Here is a 19,807-nt window from a genome sequence, read left to right as displayed (position 1 = left end):
TTCTCCAGGCGGATGCAGAGTCTGCTGACACTGTTATTTTCTCTAGACAGTGCTATATAATTTCTGAGAACGTTAAAAAAAATTAGGCCTGCCCTGAACATCCCCCGCCGAGGCTGCGCTGGCTCCGACCACGGGTAACCCAAACCCTCCGTCTGGTATCACTAGAGATGTTATCCCCGAGTACTTCTATCGCTTCCTGAGCCCTAGCACATCAGAAATAAATAGGTTGTGGCAATGAGTTCCACAGGTTACACATTGTGTACAAGTTTTAATTAAAAGTTAAATAATTTAAGACATTTGTTTACAGGCAACAGTATCAGTTGCTCACTCTGTACATTGCATTTATTAGACATCAACAAGGAAAAACAGAACATTTGGCACAAGAATGCCAATTTTTTTTATTATTATTATTATTATTTTTGGACACATGAACACAAAATATCCCTGCAGGCTAAAAAAAAAAAAATACATTGCAAGTTGTACACGACCAGCATCTTACCGCAACATGGGGCTGCTAACCCACCCATAACAGTTTAGAAAGAGTACCTCGTATTGCTAGAGACATACATCCAGTCCAAATTTAATAAAATACAATTTTAAACATTACAAGTCTAACAATATAGAAACAAAAATTACATCATAAGTCAAAAGGAACAAATGCAAACATTTTACATTGAAGTTTCAGCCTCTAGACATAGAAATATGAAAATGTCAATAGCAAGGTATAAGAAAATCTGTAAGTGATATTACAAGATCTTTCCTCCAATGCACAAGGAAAAAACCTTGTAGTTGAAACAGTATTGATACAATGCCCTCCAAACCCCGCCTTCCGAAAATGAAAGCAGAGTTACTCCCTTGCTATTGAGCAAGAAAACTCCTACAGCACATCCACAAAGGTAGTTTGGGGGTGGGTTTTGTCAAACGCTGGATCTGAACCGAGGTGCCCGTCCCCGTCCGGAGAGCAAAGCTGTGGCTGAGGGTGAGGAGCTCCGAGGCGTGTCCGGGACGAGAGACGCAGCGCGGGGAGCGCGGGGGCAGGACACGGCCGCCTCCGCGCCCTGGGGATGCGGCTACAGGCACGACACTAAACTGGGGTACTTACAACAATAAATAAGCCAGGCTGTTCACATGTTTGAGACAGGCTAACTAGTGATTGCCAGAGCTTGTTCAGAATTCAGCTGTTCACAAAGCAAGCAGAACTGGTTTGAAAATGGGATTTCTGCGCCTTTTTTTTTTTTTTTTTTAAATGTCAACCACCCCCTTCCCCAACTCTTTAAACTTTGCTACATTTAAAATCTTTCACACCACATAGCTACAGTGGCCAACAGGCTTTATTTATAAAAAAACAAAACAAAACAAAACACCCTAAGAACTACATCTACAGAATGCACATCTTCCCATTGATTGACACATGCATAACGATTCAGTCAGGCCCAGGGGGTTAATCCAGACCGTCAAGCCCAACCTCCAGACTTGGACTCAGACCTGTGTAGGACAGCATTGCCGAAACTTTGATCTTACCGTCACCGCCACGCCACGGTCCTGAGCTCCGGCGCTCTTCTCCCAGAGCACAGCACCGTGGCCGCGGCGGCGGCGTGACGCGAGACCCGCTGAAGGTTCTCGCCCTGCGCCCAGCCCTAGCCGAGGTCTAACGATCCCGTAGTCCGAGGTTAAATGTTCAGTCCAGTCACAGGCAAACAAAGGAGAGGCTCTCACTTCACTCAATCTGAACTAGGAGTGCTTGGCACTGGACAACGAACTGGTGATAAAATTAAGTATTTCTTACGCACCCTTGATTAAACCAGTCACATTCTTGCCTAGTGCACAAACCCAAAATAGCGATCTTTGAACCTACAACCTAAAAAGGGTGCTCAGTTTCTTTTCAAGGTGCCAAAGTTCTCCGTGTGTGTTGGGTCAGTCAGAGTTCATTCTAAAAAGGGGTTTTTGTATTCTCCCTGAACGAGTACTGAGAAAAGCAGCCATCTAGCTGAAGCAGCGGTCAGTCTCCCACCCACATGTCCTGATTTTATTACACAAGTGAGGTATTCTTTAAAAAAAATTAAAAAAACTAAAAAGAATATTTTCTTTTTCAATCTAAACCTGTCCACAGTATGTGCCAGGAGCAGAGTTCAATTCAGTCCCCTTTTTAACAGAAATTTTTAAAGTTTAAACTTAATTTAATGAGACGTACTACTCGAAAGAAGATTATAAAACTGTTTGAAGATTAAGTTCAGTGTACTCTGGTACAACTGAAAAAAACAGCATTTAGAAATGTAAACTTTAATTTATTTACAAGCTTAAAGACTGAAGGAATCAGCATTTCATATTGCTGAAATTTTGAGGGGGCTGGTTCCTACGCTTTGGAACAGCAGACAACTTAGCAGCAAACCCCACACGACTATCAGAGACCACAGTGCAATCGTTGGACTTCTCAAACCTCTGTTATCAAAGTAGTGGTGTTGGCTCCACTCAGTTTAGGAATAAGCTTTTCATCTGCGCTAACTCAGGTTAACACTAAGAGGAATCTAGTCTTAACGTACTATGGTTGTGGATTCCAAGAGTAGTCAGTGAAACCAAGCCCCTGTTCTTTATTACACGTTGCAGCTGAAAAAAGCCAAGCAGATTAAAAAAACCCTAATTTCTAGGCTGGGACAGAATCAGTCTATGGGACTTACACTGGTTAAAACATGCTGTTGGATGCAGTTGTGTGTGCAACCCAGATTCCCAGGGAAAAAAAGTTTAAAATGCTGGTACAAGTCCTTAGGTTGCCTGTCACACAATACATTTAGACTGTACAGATTGGCAAGCCTTTCCCACACGTAACACCCAGTTTCCAAGCTTATAAAAAATGTTGTAGACAGGACACCAACAGTGAATATAAAACAGTTAAAAATAATTCTTAAAAAAAGCATGGAAGTGCGTCTTTTCTAATTAGTTTCAGAAACTGCCAAATTGTGTGTTCAGAAAACGACACGAGAATGTTGGTTAAACTCATGCACAATCCTCAGCTAGAAAATTACACTGTTAGGGGGGCTTAAAAAACAAATATTTATTGCCAAAGTTAAACCTTCTATGAGAAAAAAGTTTTAAAATCACTTAGATTTATCAAACCACACAGCAGCATAAAGTGGGCACTTTTGTAAAAGTTTGCAAAATACCTAAAAGCTAATTTTTTTTTGTTGTTTTTATCATTTTTAGAGGGGGGAATGATGGTTCAGTACTTGTTACGATACCATGGCAGTATTATTTGTAACCATTATAATTAAAATCTACTGACAGGCATCACTATCTGGTTATATTACACATTCACAGAACAAGAACCACCTATTTGAACTCGCAGTATAGTGCAATTGCTTTGCAGCCGAAGTCTGCAGAGATTAAAAAGATAATTAGTAAAACTGACAAAAAACTGCAATACCTGTGAAAGTTATGTTCGTTAAAAGGCATTTACAGTAGTGAAGTCTAAAATCTCCATTAAAAAATCTATGGCCCCACACAATAGAACAATTACATTTAACCGGAGTAAAACATTTTGCCATAATATGCATATACTCACTAAGCAGTGCGTGAAGACGGGGGATCAGTCGTCATGATAAACTAATGGGATGAGAAGATAACTTAAAAACGACAGCTAGCAAAATATTCAATAGAAACCTTTCGTGCCAAGTCCTTTAAAAATTTCAGGATGATCTGCCTTTTGCGCTTTGAGGTAAAAATTCAGTCCAATGCATCAGAAAAGACAGTCTGTGGATTCCTATGACATAAAACAATGAAACAAATGGCTCAATTGTGTTGGTGCATCAGACATTGCTGTGAAGTACAGATTCAGTGCGACTGGTCAGAGCTGCTGGTAGTGGGCAGTCTGAAATAAACTGGGCCCTAGCTAGAGCAGTAGGCGTTCAAACCATTTCAGGACTGCGTGGGTTGTTGATTTTGCCTCGTCTTCCCAGATGCTCTCAAGCAAAATACATCGTGTGCTGAGTATCGTGGTGGATCTGCACCGCCTTCGCCAGAGCCTGAGGATCGCGGCCGTTGCTCTGTCCCGACACGTGGCTGCCTTCAGCACTGTAAGAGCACAGACACACACAGAGAACCGTCAACAACCGGGCTGCCCACCGTTACCCTTCAGGCCCCTTTTCTGACTACCAAGACGACGCGGCACAGCCCCTTACCTGTCATGATCCTTGTCCACGAGATGGTACCTGGCCCTGAACGCGACCAGCCTGGCGTAGTACGCGGGAGCTGGAATAGAGACCGACCGCGTGCACCGCACGTACGTGTGACACAGCTGGTACGTCAAGAGCTGCAGCTCGTCTGCGGTGAAACAGTTGTCGTCCCACAAGACCTGGTAGTGGGAGGGCCGGCTGGTTCCCTGGGGAGGACAGAGCAGCAGTCAGCCGGAGAGCAGCAACAAACGCAGAGGCTGTACCTGAGGGCTGTACCTTCTGTCAGGGCACTGAAGAGCACGTGCCCAATGGGCACTGAACCAAGCTCTAAATAGAAGCAGCATTTCTCATCGGGACGACTGTAAGGGTTTAGTCCCACAGGCCGAGCACAGCAGAGCTGAAAATTACCTGAATTCCTGCATGGCTACAGAGGTAAAAGTCAAATTCAGAAGGATGTGTGATCGTGCTGTCCACAGTAGTGCCTGCTGGTACGTTGCCGCTCTTACCCACCTATGGAGCAAAGGTTATTATTAGCATCAGGGTTTTTTTGGAAGTGACCCAAAAATACCTCCTCAGGTAGGCTCTACGTACAGCTGTTTGAGAATTTACTGCTCAAAAAGGTGGAAAAATATTAAGGTCATTTACATAGGAGGAATGAAAATGTTCTCCGTGAGCTCATTTTTAGAAACTTCACCAAATCCAACTGGTGTGTCATCAGAGAAAAATAAAGTACTTGCCAGTACCATTAAAATCACAGAGTGGGATAAAGCCCACACAAGTAATTCAGGATCCGAAAATGCAGGTTTTCTGAAATAAATTTATTTCATAGCCTTGTTTGCACTCACACCCCCGAGATCTGCCTTTTTTTAGCAAACCCGAGATCAAGAACTTTCCTAAAGAAGGTTCCTTAGCTGGCTGGTGGATTTGTGCCATAGGCAAATCTTACAGATGCATCTAGAGACAGAACAGGCAACAAACTGAACAACTAGTTCAGTTTATAGTCAGGAATCCCAGACTATAAAAACCCAGGCTACAGCTCCAGGCACACAAAAACAGGGATATAGAGCACGCCTACTCCAAAAGAGGCTGGGAACGAGCTGTTCCATCTGACCGCTTGATCCAGAGCAACAAAAAAAGGGGAGGAACTGGTTATTTTGGTAGAGAAAGCCTGTTACTGCACAGCACTGCTACTGCTTGGACAGCTGAATTCAGTTTTAGTGGACAAGACGGATACCACCCCGCTTAACCAAACAATCTTACTTTCCTGTTGCCATCACCTCCTTCTTATGTAGTCAACATTACTTGCCCTTTCGGTTTTGTCAGCACAGAATAGTCTGGTGTGATGCCTTTTCTGCACAACGATGTAGGTTATTCCTGGTCTATAATCTTCTTCCAAACTAATACAGGCCTTCCGGATTGCTATCAGTTCTGGCCAAGCTACCTAGAAGTAGAAGATTTGACTATTAGGTGCTGAATTCAGTATTATTCGTGTTATTTTCATTTTTTTCCCTGTGTACAAAGGCCACTTCGTAACGAACGTGATCAGACGGGATAACTGTACGTTGTGAAACCGTTAACTGTCCCCGTAACAAATGCAATCCACGTAAACACGTATATTTTCAAGGGCCAATCCCTTTTCACAGCAGCAAGAAGTCATTAGGCAATACCTGCTTCATCTGTCCTTCGGATACTCCGCCCCTGTAGTAAATGATCCTTGTGGGCTTGAAACGAGTGGATTTGTAAAACTGGATCAATAGTTCTCGCACCATGTTAGTCAGGTCCTGTATCACCTCCTGACTGTAGAGCAGCTCCTGGGAGGTCTCCTGGCGCGAGGTCTGCACCCGCACCGTGGCACAGTAGCGGCTCGGGTGCCCGTCCATGCTGCCCACCACAGCAGCGATGGAAGGCTTCTTCCCATCCCCGGCGGGAGGGTGAGTCACATCCGCTCCCAGAAAGATCACTGGCTGCTGGAACACCGATGGCCTGTTTAACGTGATTGAGCTTTATTAAATAATAAATAATTACAACACAAAGAAGGGGGGGGGGGGGGTGTAAGGAAATTTTTAAAAATTACAACCGAGGAAGGTTAAACACAACTAAAACCCTGTCGGAATCTTGAAGGATGAAGTTCTCTGCCTCAAGCTCTTACAGTCCAGAGGGAACAGAAAGGGAAAAGGAAAGGACCACAGGCAGACAAAGTTACCGGCATTTTTCCCAAGTCGCTCCTCCGCCCTCTGTTCCGTTATACAGTGTGCTTGAGGGGGTGGCAAGAGGAAAAGGCAAACTGAGTGAACCCAAAGGCAGGAAAGAGAAACATGGGGAAAAAAAAGCCTTTGTGAGCTTGTTTGCACACACACTGCTGGATGGCTCTAACGCTGGAGATGAGCACAGGGCTTTCTAGGCTGACTCCGAATGCGGAAGCATCCTTCTCTGTCCACTTCAGAGTGTTTCTAAAGCACGTAATATTTCAAAGGTATCAGCGAACAAAACAACACTGTTTTGCTCAACAACCCAGACTTCAAGGAGAACTGTAGATTTAATCTCACCTTTGATGAGGTACAAGCACATTGTTGATTCCTCCAAGCTTTGCATTTATCTTCAGACACAGGTTGGACAGCGTTTGTGGTGAGGTTTTTACCACATTCTTTACCTGAACACACTGAGTGGCCATTCCTAGAAGAGTGTCACCAACCCGCTTTACTTCAGCTGTGACAGAAAAATAAGTTAGTGGTTCCAATTACCTGAACAGTCAAGTAGTTCCATCTGCTTTCTCTTATTTTTTTTTCAAATGTTATCGTAACTCAGACCCTTAAAAGTTCACTGACAGAGATTCAGTTTGCTCTTTGGCAATATAGAAGTACTCCAATCAGGCCTGACAAACTCATCTCCAAAAAACCCTTTTAAAAGGAACACATTGCCTGCTCTGTCTCCTTCCTACAGCTGAAGTGCATAATGAGATGCCCACTTGCTGTACAACACGCTACAGCCTCTTCTCCATACCGTACACGGGTGTCTTTCCAGGTAGAATCACCACGATCAGCTGCAGGCCAACATAAGTCAGTTTTAAGTGTTTAAACATGGGCTCCACGCTGTCTGCACCCTGGGCGTATTTGCAGAAACAGGGCTGGCCTTGGATCGGCATCCCCGCGTCCTTTGAGATCTTGCGCAGCTGGTCAGTAAAACTCCTGAAAATGGAATATAAATGGATTTGTCCTGGCCTTTTCACTACGCTTTACTTTGCCATTAATTTTAACAACAAGATCTAAGCTATATCAGCTATTTCACATCGCTTCCAATTTGACACTACAGTAGGTTTTTTTTAGCAACTCTATCACTGTAAGGAACTCACTAATATGATTCTAATCCTGTCTGAGGAAGTTTCATAAGCCTCTGTTTCTGTAATTTTAGAACTCTTGGGGAAACAAACATACTTTTGAGTTGAATATTCTGAGGCAGATTCCCAAACTAATACTGACGCTCTGGTAGATCTTCACTCATCCACCAAACTTATCTGAGCATTACTGCAACTATGATTTTTGCCAAACATTTTCAGTGGTTCACACAACCTCTATCTTTAGGATTCTGTAGTGTAATTTTAAGGACAGGGGAAAAAATGTGGCATATGTTGCCTGGGAGGTGGTAAAGGTTAAGAAAAAAAAATAGTTCATGTTTTAGAATGAAAGACCATCATCATTATTTGTAAAAACAACCAAGGACAAGTGGAATGCAGCCTCCAGAGCAGGAAACGCAGCCTCAGTGGCAAGGGAATTAACGCTTTTCCTAGCTGGCCTATTAGGTTATGAACTTCGTCTCCTCCCAAGTTGTAAATATTTAAGACACCGCACAACTGTCATTTCCTCTTTTTTACTACTGGATGCATTAAAATCAACTTATACTGCATATCACCGTTCAGAAATATGAGGAAAATAAACCTTGAAATAGGTATCCTGAATAAATAGGAAAATACTTACTTTAGTAAGTCTTCCCTGCATTGTTTTTGAGGAGCAAAACAGGCAACAGCCCAAACTTTAATCTCAATGCCAGCATAGAACTGCTTCCCTCTCATGTCCCACACACCTTGGTTTGGTGTGGCCACAGTCTTGTTCTAGGTAAAAACCAAAGGCAAATTAAAACTAAAATGCTGCTTTGTTTTGACTACAGCCGAACAGTGCTCAAAGGAAGCCGTATGAGGTGATACGCAAAACACTTAACGAATTTAAATAACCTCAGGACAAGGTATTTTGCAAGGCACGGAAAACTCACCCTGCCTCCATACTGCAGCATCGGTGCCGGCAAAACTCTGCCCGTCAGCTCCGTCATTTCATTATGGACAACAATACCGAACTCCTTCAGGTACGGATCAGGCCCACCAACCATACTGTTACTTTTCACCTGGGGACAAGAAACGTGGTTACGTAGCTACACCTTCGGGTGGCTCTGTCCCCTTTGCTATGAACGGGCTTTCTATTTAAAAGGATTTGTTTTAAAGAAGTCAGCTTTTTAACTTCTGCAGTTCTTGGTCTTTCTTTCGAGCAATATGCGCGCTACAGTGCTGCTGGGAGAGCCACGCGAAGTGACAAACGCAGACTGTTTAGCTGGAAAAAACACTTACTAGTCTGCTGATTTCTTCCTGTCGGTCTGGTGCAGATCTTGCAGTTGCTTTTATCATCGTCGACGTCTGATTGTCCGTTAGCTTCTTTATACATCTCTGGCCTGCCACTATGTTACACACCTACAGAGAAGCAGCAGGAGGTGGCGTGAGACCCTTTAACAGAGGCTGCACCGCAATGCAAGAGAAAGATTCCTACCTCAAGCGGTAAGTACGTGTGTTTCTGTTCCTGGCCTACTTGGAGACAGGGAAGGTGAGGATATTTTAGCTGCAGACTGTACTTCTGCTTAAAATACTGAGCTACTGTACACTCCATTGCTTGCCCATTTTCCAGCTGCAGAGGAAACCTATAAAGGACATTTGTTCTGGTTAGACTTTTCAAAATTATTTTTTTTTTAAAGGAAAAAATGGTATGGAAAAATCTCTTCCAGACTAGAAATGCTGGAAACATTTATTTTCCTTAACTACTGGATCTCTTCTTTATGAAAAGATTTTATAAACTATATACTGAACTTCTCACAGGTATTTTAAAAATTATAGCCTTTAATAACTATATTTAAAAGCCAGGATACAGCTTCAGTTTTCCCCTGTTGAAGGAAATAAAGCAGTGGTCTAAACTCATGCTGTCCCTCTACTTCACTAAGAGTAAACATTCTTGTAAAGACACACAGCTGCTTCACCTCCAGAATCAACCATTCTTGCATAAACAATATACCCAGTTTATCTACAAGGTTCAAGATTTTTTAAGTTGTCAGAAAGTGCTTGTATACATACGTCTGATGACTGGCTGGTCGCCGAGTAACATTGCAAACTCGATATTTTCTCTTCATCTGGCCACAATGGGTAACCTCCACTTTTAGACCTGAAAACCCAACACAAAAGTCATCTAAATAAATTCAGGCATAGGAGTCACCTTTGAGGAAGATGAAGGCAAAAAGGAATAGGCCGGCTTCCCAAGCACCTTGCAAATTTTAATTACAATGTAATACGAGCAGGTTTCCAGTCTTTTGTAGCAGCTTTAGACCAAGCCTTTACCTCTGATTTCTTTGGTAAACTTGACACGCTGGGAGTCTGTAAGAGGCTTGGTTTGTTCATTGATGTTCTGAATGTCCAGGACCTCGCACATGAACTCAATGATAGGCTGGGCACGATAGAAAGCAGTTGCCGACACTAAGATTAAAAAAAAAAAAACCCACACAGGACATTTAATTTAGAAGTAGAAAGAACTCTGTTCCATTAGCGAGACAGAATTTCCTACATACCATCAATGTTGAGCATCATGTTCCACATGGCAGGCCTGACCGACTGGTGGAAACCAAACCAGACCTCCCTGCCGCCTCCCAGGGGGTGGTAGTAACCTTCAGGGGGGGAGAAGAAGGAGCGGCCGACGGGAGTGTACCTGAAAAAAATAAGAAAATTAATACTTCGATCGTTCCTTTCTGATACACCTTTTTACATTCATGCCTGTAGTGTTTAAAACACATTTCTACAGTATGTTAGAACTGTCAGAGCCAAGTTATGGCAAGTGTACAAAGCCTTTACCGACTGCAGTTGGAAAGGCTACAGCAGATTCCCGTTAGAAACATGACCAGCAGATACAAGTCCTGAGTTCAGATCAGATTTCCCTATTCTAGTGCAAATTCGTAAGGCGGGCGTTGAATTACACAACTGCATCCCTCACCCCTTCTACGGTAGGAAAGTGTAACAGCAGTAGAATAGCAGCAGGTAAGAACGAATACAAGCGTTAAGACAGACTTAAGCAGTGAGGAAGGCGCCAGAAGTACCCACCTCATGGAGGGGAGGTGCCGCGTGATCACGTCGAGCGCCTGTACAGAGTCCTCAGGAACTTCATTCAAGTGCCCTGCCAGAGCCTCCAGCAGCAGCTGAAGGCTGACGACTGACACCCACTGAATGGACACCTTAAACGTCTGGTCCTTCCCCTCCCCTGGAAGGGTCACCTCCATATCCACCTGACAGAATTAAGCACAAGCTTTTGTTACGGATGGCAGACTATCACAACGCTAAGCAACATTATGTTTTTCTCCTAGGTATTCTTTGAATCTGTATTTTTGATGATTAGTTTGTTTAATTCTCTTAAAATATTATAATCAGTTTCCTTAGGATTTCGAAAGCTTCTAATTTATTCATCTGAGAAACTGCACTGAGGTACCTTTAAATGTAAATTTTAAGCAGTAATTAGTATGGTGACATCAAAGCTCTGGAGAACTATGAGTCATTTTTTTTGAAGTCAGCCAATTAATAGCAAGATGTCTCAAGAACCAAACGGGAAAGCAAGAAAACCTTTTGGTCAAAAAGACGACTCATGGGGAAACACAAATCTCAGGGTTCTAGCACAGTACTTGAGATTATTCTCACACACCGTCAGCCCAAAGGGCAAATGTGAACTCATCCTACGTACTCCTCATGGCACTGTACCAGAGCCCTGGGGAGAAGAGCAGCTGGGGGTTAAGCTTTGTGTCGGGCCTGGTTAACACAGGCTGCGATCTGTCAGGGCCAGGGCGCTGGCGAGCACGGCCCAGGCCACGACGGGCCAGGGCAGCCCATCTCGTTCTTAGGGAACGGGAGGACGTATCTCAACGGCGCAGCCAAACCAGCGTATTTGTCATCTACAACTACCTTATCATTTAGCAACAGAACAAGGGTTAGAACAGAAAAAAAGGAAGTTTCTATCAGGGCAGAGAGAAAAAAAAAAAATCTATTTGCAGCTGAAAGAGCACAACATATTAGTTCACACTATCACTGACAAATTCTCCAGCTGAAGAGTTGGGAATTAGAAACTTCAGTAAAACACCAGGAAGTTCCTAGAGATCCCTGACGGGCACTGCCTGTCCTTTCCAAGACCGTACTAATACGTGTGACAGCATTTTGAGTTTATGTCAATAAAAGAACACTTTTCAAATGACACTGTAACAGTTTTCCTACAGAAAACCACTTATAGCACCACTTACTCTATCCCGGCCAATAGGTAACGGGTGTGCAGTGTACATGTTCCGCTTCCCATCGTATCCAGGCTGCCGATCACCAAATATCTGCATCTTGAAGTGTCTCACCATAGTATCCACCACCTCTCTACAGAGGGATTTATCCAGTTAGGTTGAAGAACGGCAAATCCAGCAATGGTCTTACACAGTTTAAAATTCCTTTTTCACATTTTCTTAAATGAGCAAGGTACAAGAAACAGCAATGCACCAGAGTATACCCAAGTCAACACCTGGAGTTTTAAAAGTCACCTCCAGATTAAGACACCTAAGTTTCAGCACACGGGCCAGGCAGGTATCCCTACTGTCAGCAGAGATCCCGTCAAAACAGGCCATGGAATCATGAGAGCTCTTCAAACACAGGAGCAAACACAAGCATCTACCCTGGGGTGAGGGGGGAGCTCTGTGGATTGATTCTACGGTCAAAGCGTCCACGCGTGGTCCCTAAAACGCTGGCATCCATCCGCAAGCTGAATCCCCTCCCCTCAGCTGCTAACTCACTTTTCTGTAACAGACTGTGGAACAGTGATCGGGGCAGTCACTTGGAGGCTGTTAAATAAAACCAACTGTAGTTCAACACTTCGTACATCTCCTAGAGCCTTCCAGACTACAGGCCAATTGCAAAACACCTTCATAAAAGTAAGGAGAATATTATAGTTCACTGAAAAGCAACTGCTAACCTTCGCTCAAACATAAACCAGCCTGTAGCAGATGAAGAATTTCTGGGATGTACAGTTTTCTTAAATGGAGGCATATACACTTTTCAATTTTTTTTTTTGTTAAACAACTCATACCTGTTCACTCTTCGGGGGCGTTTTTCTGGTTTGATATCTACATCATAGTGATAAACATCAATCTTAGGGATCTGAACCTGGAAATGGTTGGCTAGGAGGCGGATGGGTTTCCCAACAGTTCCCAGGCCTGGGCGACGGGGTGGCTGGAAAAGGCTTGCCGGGGGCCCTAGGGAAGTCAGATAAATATGTATGAGAGGTAACCGATCATTCAGAGCAGTATCCTTTCAGGTGCACTTTAGCTGACTTTCTGACAGGGCAGAAGGAAATCTTAAGTAGCTTCCTGAGCTTGCAAATGGAGGTGTTCCACATGGCTCAGCCCTCCAGCTGCTCGGGGCTTCCATGTAAAAACCCGTGTTCCCTAAAGCATATATATAGGTTAGGGCCATACTTCATTCTCAAAACTTTAGTAACATTTATTCATGGCTGTGGTTATGAACTTCACAGAGTTCTGAGATGGAATGCAACCATCTACATGTTATGTAGTTTTATGTAATGTAAAGATAAATGTATTCCTACCACCATTTCTAGAACTAGCCAATACCCACACAAGCCACATGTTTTCATAGTTTTCACTATAGGCTTAAAGTTCAGATGTTAATGACTGTCACTCTTGGCATATTTAGGACGTAGATCCCCAATTTTTATCTGAAAATTGGTGTTATCTGGAAATGGGTAAGGGATATTTTTATTCTAAACTAAATTAAAAACATATTTTCATGTTGGATCTAAGCTAAAACAGTTTTGTCATTTCCTTTACATTGTGAACACATCACTTTTGTTAGTAGTGAAATACTTTTCCTCTAGAGCACAATTTCAGCCAATTTAAAATTCCAACACAAAGAAAGGAGCGAGGAAAGGTTTGGGCTTTCTTCTAAAAAAAAGAGTAAGGGAGAAGACATAAAGACAGGTATAGATTCCTAACAGATGTGGAGAAGATAATTTATTTGGACAAAAGTAAGAGCTTCAGGAACAGTTCTAAGGACATTACTAGAGGCTTGGAAAAGTACTCAACATGCAAGCTAGTCACTAGTTAAGTCTTCAGCTAACTTCCTCAAAGTGTTAAGATCTGAGATACCTGGTAACAAGATTAAACAGACCTTTTTTCTTTTTTTTTTTTTTTAATCTATCACAGCTTCAGCTGACGCTGCACAAAAAGCAAATTGAATTTGTATATTTTCATGGGTTTTGTCTGTATCTGCCACTGCTTAGTGTGCTCAAAGTTTCTTCCCTCTGTGGTAGAGGGGAAAATTACAATATAGGAATGCATTAATAAACCAATCACAAAACTTGGGGCAAATTTAGTAACATAAGACTGTGTCAACCCGCCAGTATCCATTTAAGTCAGAGGCTCACAGTTTATACCAGGAGAGAAGAGAAGCAGATCCTGTGGGAGGATGAAACTCATATTTAGGTACACTTCAGGGTGCAGCAATAAACTTTTAACACAGTCATAAACTAAAGCCAGGACCAAATCCAAGGAGCCTTCTACACAGGGTTTATAAGCCCTCCAATGGCTACCAGGTTACCAATTAAAATTACCGACCTGAGGACGCTAACCCCAGAATATTTTTAAGCAGAAGTAACACTTAGAGGACGTAAGCAGCCGTAGCCCACTCGACACGTCAGCGCCCCAAAGCTGCAGCAGCAGGGTGGCTGCCGAGGCCACAGACAGCCCACGCGACACATCGCCGGCCCCACACCCGCCTGGCTAATCGCGATCCCCCCCGGAGCTCGACGCCGCAGCTAAACCGCTTGCGGGGTACAGTTTGGACTTTAAAACTACAGCTGTCTTGACAAGCGTGAATCATCAAGGGCAATCAAAGTTTGCTGTGCGTATTTGGATACTAGAGAGATGATCCATTAATCCCGCGCTAATTAGTCTGAAGTAAGTGCAGGCACTGACCTCCTGCAAGAGATTAAATGACAACTATATTTACCCATTTTCCTCCCTCGGTATCGACAAATTCTGTAAACAGGCATGACAACGCTGACCTCAGTCGGTTTTGATCAAAGGAGATAAAACTTACATCTCCTCCTTTCTAAAGTTATTTCTCAAAGGATTCCAGAGAATAAGCTAAAAACTCTTTTCCCATTTGAAGCCAGGCTGCCCTGCAAGTCACGCCTATTTTATCAGGGTTTTACCTGCTCAGCCTGACTGGGGTTATTTGTGCTGTTAGTCTTTTAACTTCTGCTACTCTGTGTCGATTATGGACTAAGCACCCTCAACCAAATTACTTCAGACAGGAAACAGTTTTACAAAACTAAAAGAGGATCTACTTCTACAGTGGGAAGTCAGAGAGGACATGCTACATCATACCTACATACAGCAGACCCTCCAGGTCAGCCCTTCACTATCTTAAAATCTGGATTCTTCTGGAATTGCACCTTTGTGTCAATAAACGTTTCCTATCGCACCAAAATTAACACTATTTCGATTACACCGTTAGTTTGAATGGGAACTTGATGGGTAAGGTGCGCAGACCACTTAGGTCAAGAAATACGCCTTGCAGATGTTGGATGGAAGAATAATCATGGAATAAGACAGAAGTAGGAAGATGCCACATGCAAAATAGCACCGCTACTTAACCAATGTTAAAAAAAATAAAAAATAACATCCGTATTCTCACAAAGTATCACCTTAGACTCTTAATAACGGCTCAATGTCAAAAATAAAACTTATTATTGCACAGCTCACAGAGCTCACGCACCCCAGAGACCTGCGTGCGCTCCCCTCTCCCCGGGCTGCCGCTGTCCCGCTCCCCAGCCGCAGCCCGGCCGTGCCCAGCCTGCCCGCACCCCGGGCCACCCCCGATTTACTCTCGGGACGGGACGTCACCCGACAGCCCCGGGTGGGGGGGAAAAAAAAAAAAAGCAGAAAACTTCCACCGCACTTCCAAGCAACCTGTTCAGCGGGAGCCGTGCGGGCACACGCGAACCTGCTCGGAAAGTTTAGCGACCTGCTGCAGTTCCTCTTTAAAGGGAAGCGCCCGGCGGCTGCCAAGACGCCTCCGAGCCCGCTGGCCTGTCAACCCGCCGCCGGAGGCCTGCTGCGGGGTCACCAGCGGCCCCGGGGCCCGCCGGGCCCGGCCTGCGGCACGGCACGGACCGGACCGCCCGCCCCAGGCCGCGGCCCAGCCGCGAACGCCCGAGGACGGCGGGGGCAGCCCCGCGCCGGGGCCGGCCGGGCCCGCGGCCTCCTTCCCCCCGCGCTGACACGGCCCGCCGGGCCCGGAGCCGGGCCCGCGCCTGACAGGGCCGGCGCTGACCGCCACCGGCCAGGGCCGCGGCCGGCCGGGCCCCCGCGCCCGCGGGCTGCCCCGCTCCGCGCCGTCCCACCCGCCCTCCGCGCCCCCGCGGCTCTCACCGGGTCCCAGCGCTTCCATGGCGGCGGCGGCGGCCTCGCTGCGGTCCCCCCCGGCCCCGACGACCGCCCCGGGCCCCGCCGCCGGCCCCGCCGCCGCCGCGTAGCGCTTGATCTCCGGAATATTGGCTCCGGGGTGGGGGCCCGGCGCGGGAACGGGGGCGGCGGTGGCGGCGGGGCGCGGGGAGGAGGAAGAGGAGGGGGGGGCGCGGCGGGGAGCGGTCCCCGCGCTCCGCTTCCCCGAGCGGCGGCGCAAACAATCCCCCCGCTGCGCCGCCGAGCCCGCGCGCGCCCCCGCCGCCGCCAGCACGCGCCGCCTCCCCCCGCGCGCGCCCCCCGCCGCCCGGGCGAGGAGGAGGAGGACGAGGAGGAAGAGGAGGAGGAGGAGGAAGAAGAGGCCCCTCCACGCTGCCCGGCGCCGCCGGCTCGCGCACGCCGCGCCGCCCCCTGCCGGCGGGGGCGCGCACGCCGCCCGCACCCTTTCACCGCCGGCGCGGCCCCGCGGCGGCAACAGGTGACGGCGGCGGCGGCGGCGGGAGGTGACGGCCCCGCGCCTCAGGGAGGGCGGCGGGAGGCGCCGCCCCAGTTCCCGTGTCCGGCGGAGCTCCCCTGCCGGCATCCGACATCTGCTCGGAGGTTTAATAATTAACCGAGCAGTGACCCACGGTTCGGGCACACGCCGGGACAGAGCCCCGACGGGGCCGTCCGCCCCGGGGCCTGCCCGCCGGCGACGCCGCTCCGGCATCCACCGGTCCTCGGCTGCGCCCCGAAACGGGGAACTTGCCCGGCTTCGTTAATTACACCCTGACGAACTGCCCGTACCAGCTAAACAGCCCCAATGCGATTTAAAACACCTGAAAAAACCCAGGATCTGTAAAAGCCAGGCGAAGCACTGCGCACCTCAGGGCTGTAACCAGGCCCCTGGGACACCCCGCAGGCACAAGATGGCCTGGCCAGTCTTTTTTTAAAAAAGCCAACCTTTCAGGCCCTTAGGGTTTCTGACTTTTCGCCTTTTTAAGCAGCTTATACTATTCTAGTGAGCTGCTCCCTTGCACTCCCCTCGGGTTCTGTTCAGCCAACAATTCTCAGCTGACTCACGAGAAGGTCAGAAGTCAAAACATTTTATAAATAATAAATGCCGAGTCCATTTTATTTGCCTTTTTTAACCTGCAGGGTTGATATTTTCCAAGTTGAAACATCAAAAACCTATTTTAAAATGAAATGAAATCTGAGATTCTCATATAATTGCCTGACAGCAGTTGATGAATACTTCAGGGAAACACCAGTTTTACGAGACCAGTAACAACACCCCGCGATGTCTGGCAATATTTCCAAGCTATTATTCAGCATATTTATGTATAAAAAACATATATGTAGGGCTATGTAAATAGTATTTTAAAAAAGCAAAGATACAATCTCTACCTCAAGAAATCTGCAATACAAAGGCTTGGTCCTGTAAGATGCTGAGTATGACATCTCAAGCCTATACTTAATGCATTATAAATTCAAAGAAGTCAGCAAGGCAATTAACTTGATAAATATTACGTATGCATTGAGGCATCCTGACTGCCAAAGCTGTCGGAACCTTATTTCTATACATTAACCCACCCTTCTATTGAAAACAGCTACGTGTTTCCAGCAGTAAGACCTAAGTTGGTTATGACAGACAATAGTTACGATGGCCAGTTCTGAAGCCTGGCTTCTAAATGTCTCACCTGCTAGAAGCTGTGGAAGAAGTATTTATTTACAATAAATAGATTCATAACCTAGCTTTTAAAAAATGGATGTTATACTGTGGTACTTTATCCAGTGCTAAAAACCCCCTGAATTTAGTTTAGAATCTCCTTATTGGCAAATGTTTACCCCAAGTTACCTATTCTGTGAGACTGCCAGGTATGAGTAACAGAACCTGGGATCAGAAATAACCCAATACAGCAGGTAGCTCATCTTTTTGCCACCTTTTTCTTGTCAGCTGACTCTCAAAACTATTCCTAACATAGCAATGAGATTACAGCCTCAAGTCAGTACAATAAACTGTTTGCTAGCTGGTTTTGTTTCCTGGCAGACTACCTAGAAAGATCCCCAGATTCCAGGAATGTCTCGTGTAATGCCCCACCTTTTTTGCACGCTGAGTTACCAGTCAGAGAACAGCATCAGGAAGCAAAGGTCTGCACAATTAGTGCTTTTTCAGCAAAGAACAGTGTTCTGCAGAAAAAGGACAGATGGTCTGAAATACTAGCCGAATATGTTGTTTACACTTGCACAAGTCTTAAAACTCCAAGGTTTTATTTATTCCCAATTTTTTAAAAGCAGGTAATTTCATTTGTTACTAAAATTGAGGATTGTTTTTTCTCTATTTAGTAGGTTAGAGGCAATATCTGAATTATATGGATTAATGGTGTTACTGCAGAGCCAGCATCTTCCCCCCCCTTACTAAACATTAATTATTAAATTACTGTAGCTCTTGTAGCAGCTACAGGAAACCCAAATTGTATTGTGATTTTTGCAGTGAGTTTCATGGACATTTGCTTTTCTCACTTCCTCCATTCTCAGACTTGTTGGCTACATGAGAACTATTGTAGTAGATCAGTCCATCTGCTCCTCATCCCCCACAAAACTGTGACTGGTACCAAACACTCCAGAACACATACTTGTTTTTTCTGAGCTTGCTTCAGTGACAGCAGATTACTGCTGTTTGACTTGGAAGAAGAAACATTACTGTAGCAGTATGTTCTAGAAAGCAAACATAATGAGGAAAAAGTGCCAGATATCTCTAGTTCAGAACACAGTCCCTGACACTCACTCCAGCTTGCTGCTCTCCCTCCAGCTTGGTGGTAGGAAGTGGGTTGCAAACACCCCTAAAAGTCACAAGTTCTGGGGAGGGAAAGTAGGGGTGACACACATCTCACAGCCACTTAAACCAAATCAAACAGTTGTGTTTTTCCATGACTTCCTACAGTTCTGGAGAAGCCTCTTGAGCACCAGGGCCAAGCTCTGACCTGCCGTCCCTTTCCCTCTTTGGCAGCACTGTGCCCCACATACTGCAGGCTCGGTGGTGTTATGTGGTGGCAGCACCTTACATGGAGCGGATGTAGAGAAACACACTGAGGTGTGAGGCTTTACTCAGACTCATCTGTACTCACCGGTCCTGATCACAAGGGGAAAAGGCTTTTGCACTCCCACTAGCAAATACCTGCAGCAGGTCTGCAGCCTCCACAGGTGACGCAGCACCAGACTCTGGTGGTAGCCCCTGCTGGCTCTGGAGGCAGGGCTGCGCTGTCCCTCACAACTGAGGCCCCTTCTGGGACGCGGCCCAGCCTGAGTTCTGAGGGGCCAGCGTACCTCACGGGGCCGGGCCCGCAGACCCCTGAGGCACCCACACTGCCTAGTGCTGCACCGGCACGGCTGTGCGCCCCTGCTCACCCCCGCCAGGCCGCCGAGGCCCAGGCCCCCCCTCAACCGGCCCCTCGAGGCCGCCCGCCGCGGCGGAGGAGCCGCCTCGCCCTGACAGCAGAGGGCGCGCTGCTCCGGGGCGGCCTTATAAGGCGCGCGGGGTGGCCTGGAAACGCGAGCACTGATTGGGCCAGGCAAAGGAGGCGGGGCCAGGCGGAAAAACCTCCCAATAAAGCTGCGAGGGGCGGGGCTTTGGGGCAGCCCTGAGCGGCCATTGGCTGTCTGCGGGGTTGGGCGGGACTGGCGCAGCGCGCGAAGACTCGAAGCGGTTCCCTACGCGGTTGTGAGGCGGGAGCGGCGGGGCTGGGCCAGGCCATGGCGGCGGCGGCGGCGGAGGAGGAGGGTGGGGCCCCCGCTGAGGTGAGTCCTGCCGCTCCGCATCACCGGCTGGCTGCGGCCTCGGGGCTCCTCTGACTGTGGCGTGG

At 46.6% G+C, this 19,807-nt stretch overlaps 1 protein-coding gene across 2 annotated transcripts; it reads right to left on the bottom strand.

Moving 5' to 3' along the window:
* Nucleotides 1-239: 239 nt before the first annotated feature.
* On the bottom strand, nucleotides 240-16,316 carry AGO4 (argonaute RISC component 4). 2 transcript variants are annotated; one of them, XM_074894197.1, is made up of 18 exons: nucleotides 15,933-16,314; nucleotides 12,569-12,734; nucleotides 11,745-11,865; nucleotides 10,564-10,745; nucleotides 10,038-10,174; nucleotides 9,811-9,945; nucleotides 9,550-9,637; nucleotides 8,975-9,122; nucleotides 8,779-8,898; nucleotides 8,430-8,558; nucleotides 8,138-8,271; nucleotides 7,167-7,351; nucleotides 6,713-6,872; nucleotides 5,834-6,149; nucleotides 5,473-5,607; nucleotides 4,575-4,676; nucleotides 4,173-4,372; nucleotides 240-4,065 (listed from the first exon to the last, which is right to left on the bottom strand). In XM_074894197.1, the coding sequence occupies exons 1-18, from the start codon at nucleotides 15,949-15,951 to the stop codon at nucleotides 3,957-3,959; spliced, it is 2,586 nt and encodes an 861-aa protein (XP_074750298.1). In that variant the 5' UTR covers nucleotides 15,952-16,314; the 3' UTR covers nucleotides 240-3,956. The 2 variants fall into 2 exon arrangements, with proteins under 2 accessions (XP_074750298.1, XP_074750300.1); XM_074894199.1 differs by lacking the exons at nucleotides 240-4,065; nucleotides 4,173-4,372 and having other exon boundaries at nucleotides 4,575-4,678; nucleotides 5,433-5,607; nucleotides 15,933-16,316.
* Between the last annotated feature and the right edge of the window lie 3,491 nt (nucleotides 16,317-19,807).

This window comes from Strix uralensis, chromosome 25 (assembly GCF_047716275.1).
Source record: "Strix uralensis isolate ZFMK-TIS-50842 chromosome 25, bStrUra1, whole genome shotgun sequence".
NCBI lineage: Eukaryota > Metazoa > Chordata > Aves > Strigiformes > Strigidae > Strix > Strix uralensis.
This window is presented reverse-complemented; position numbering and strand designations above follow the sequence as displayed.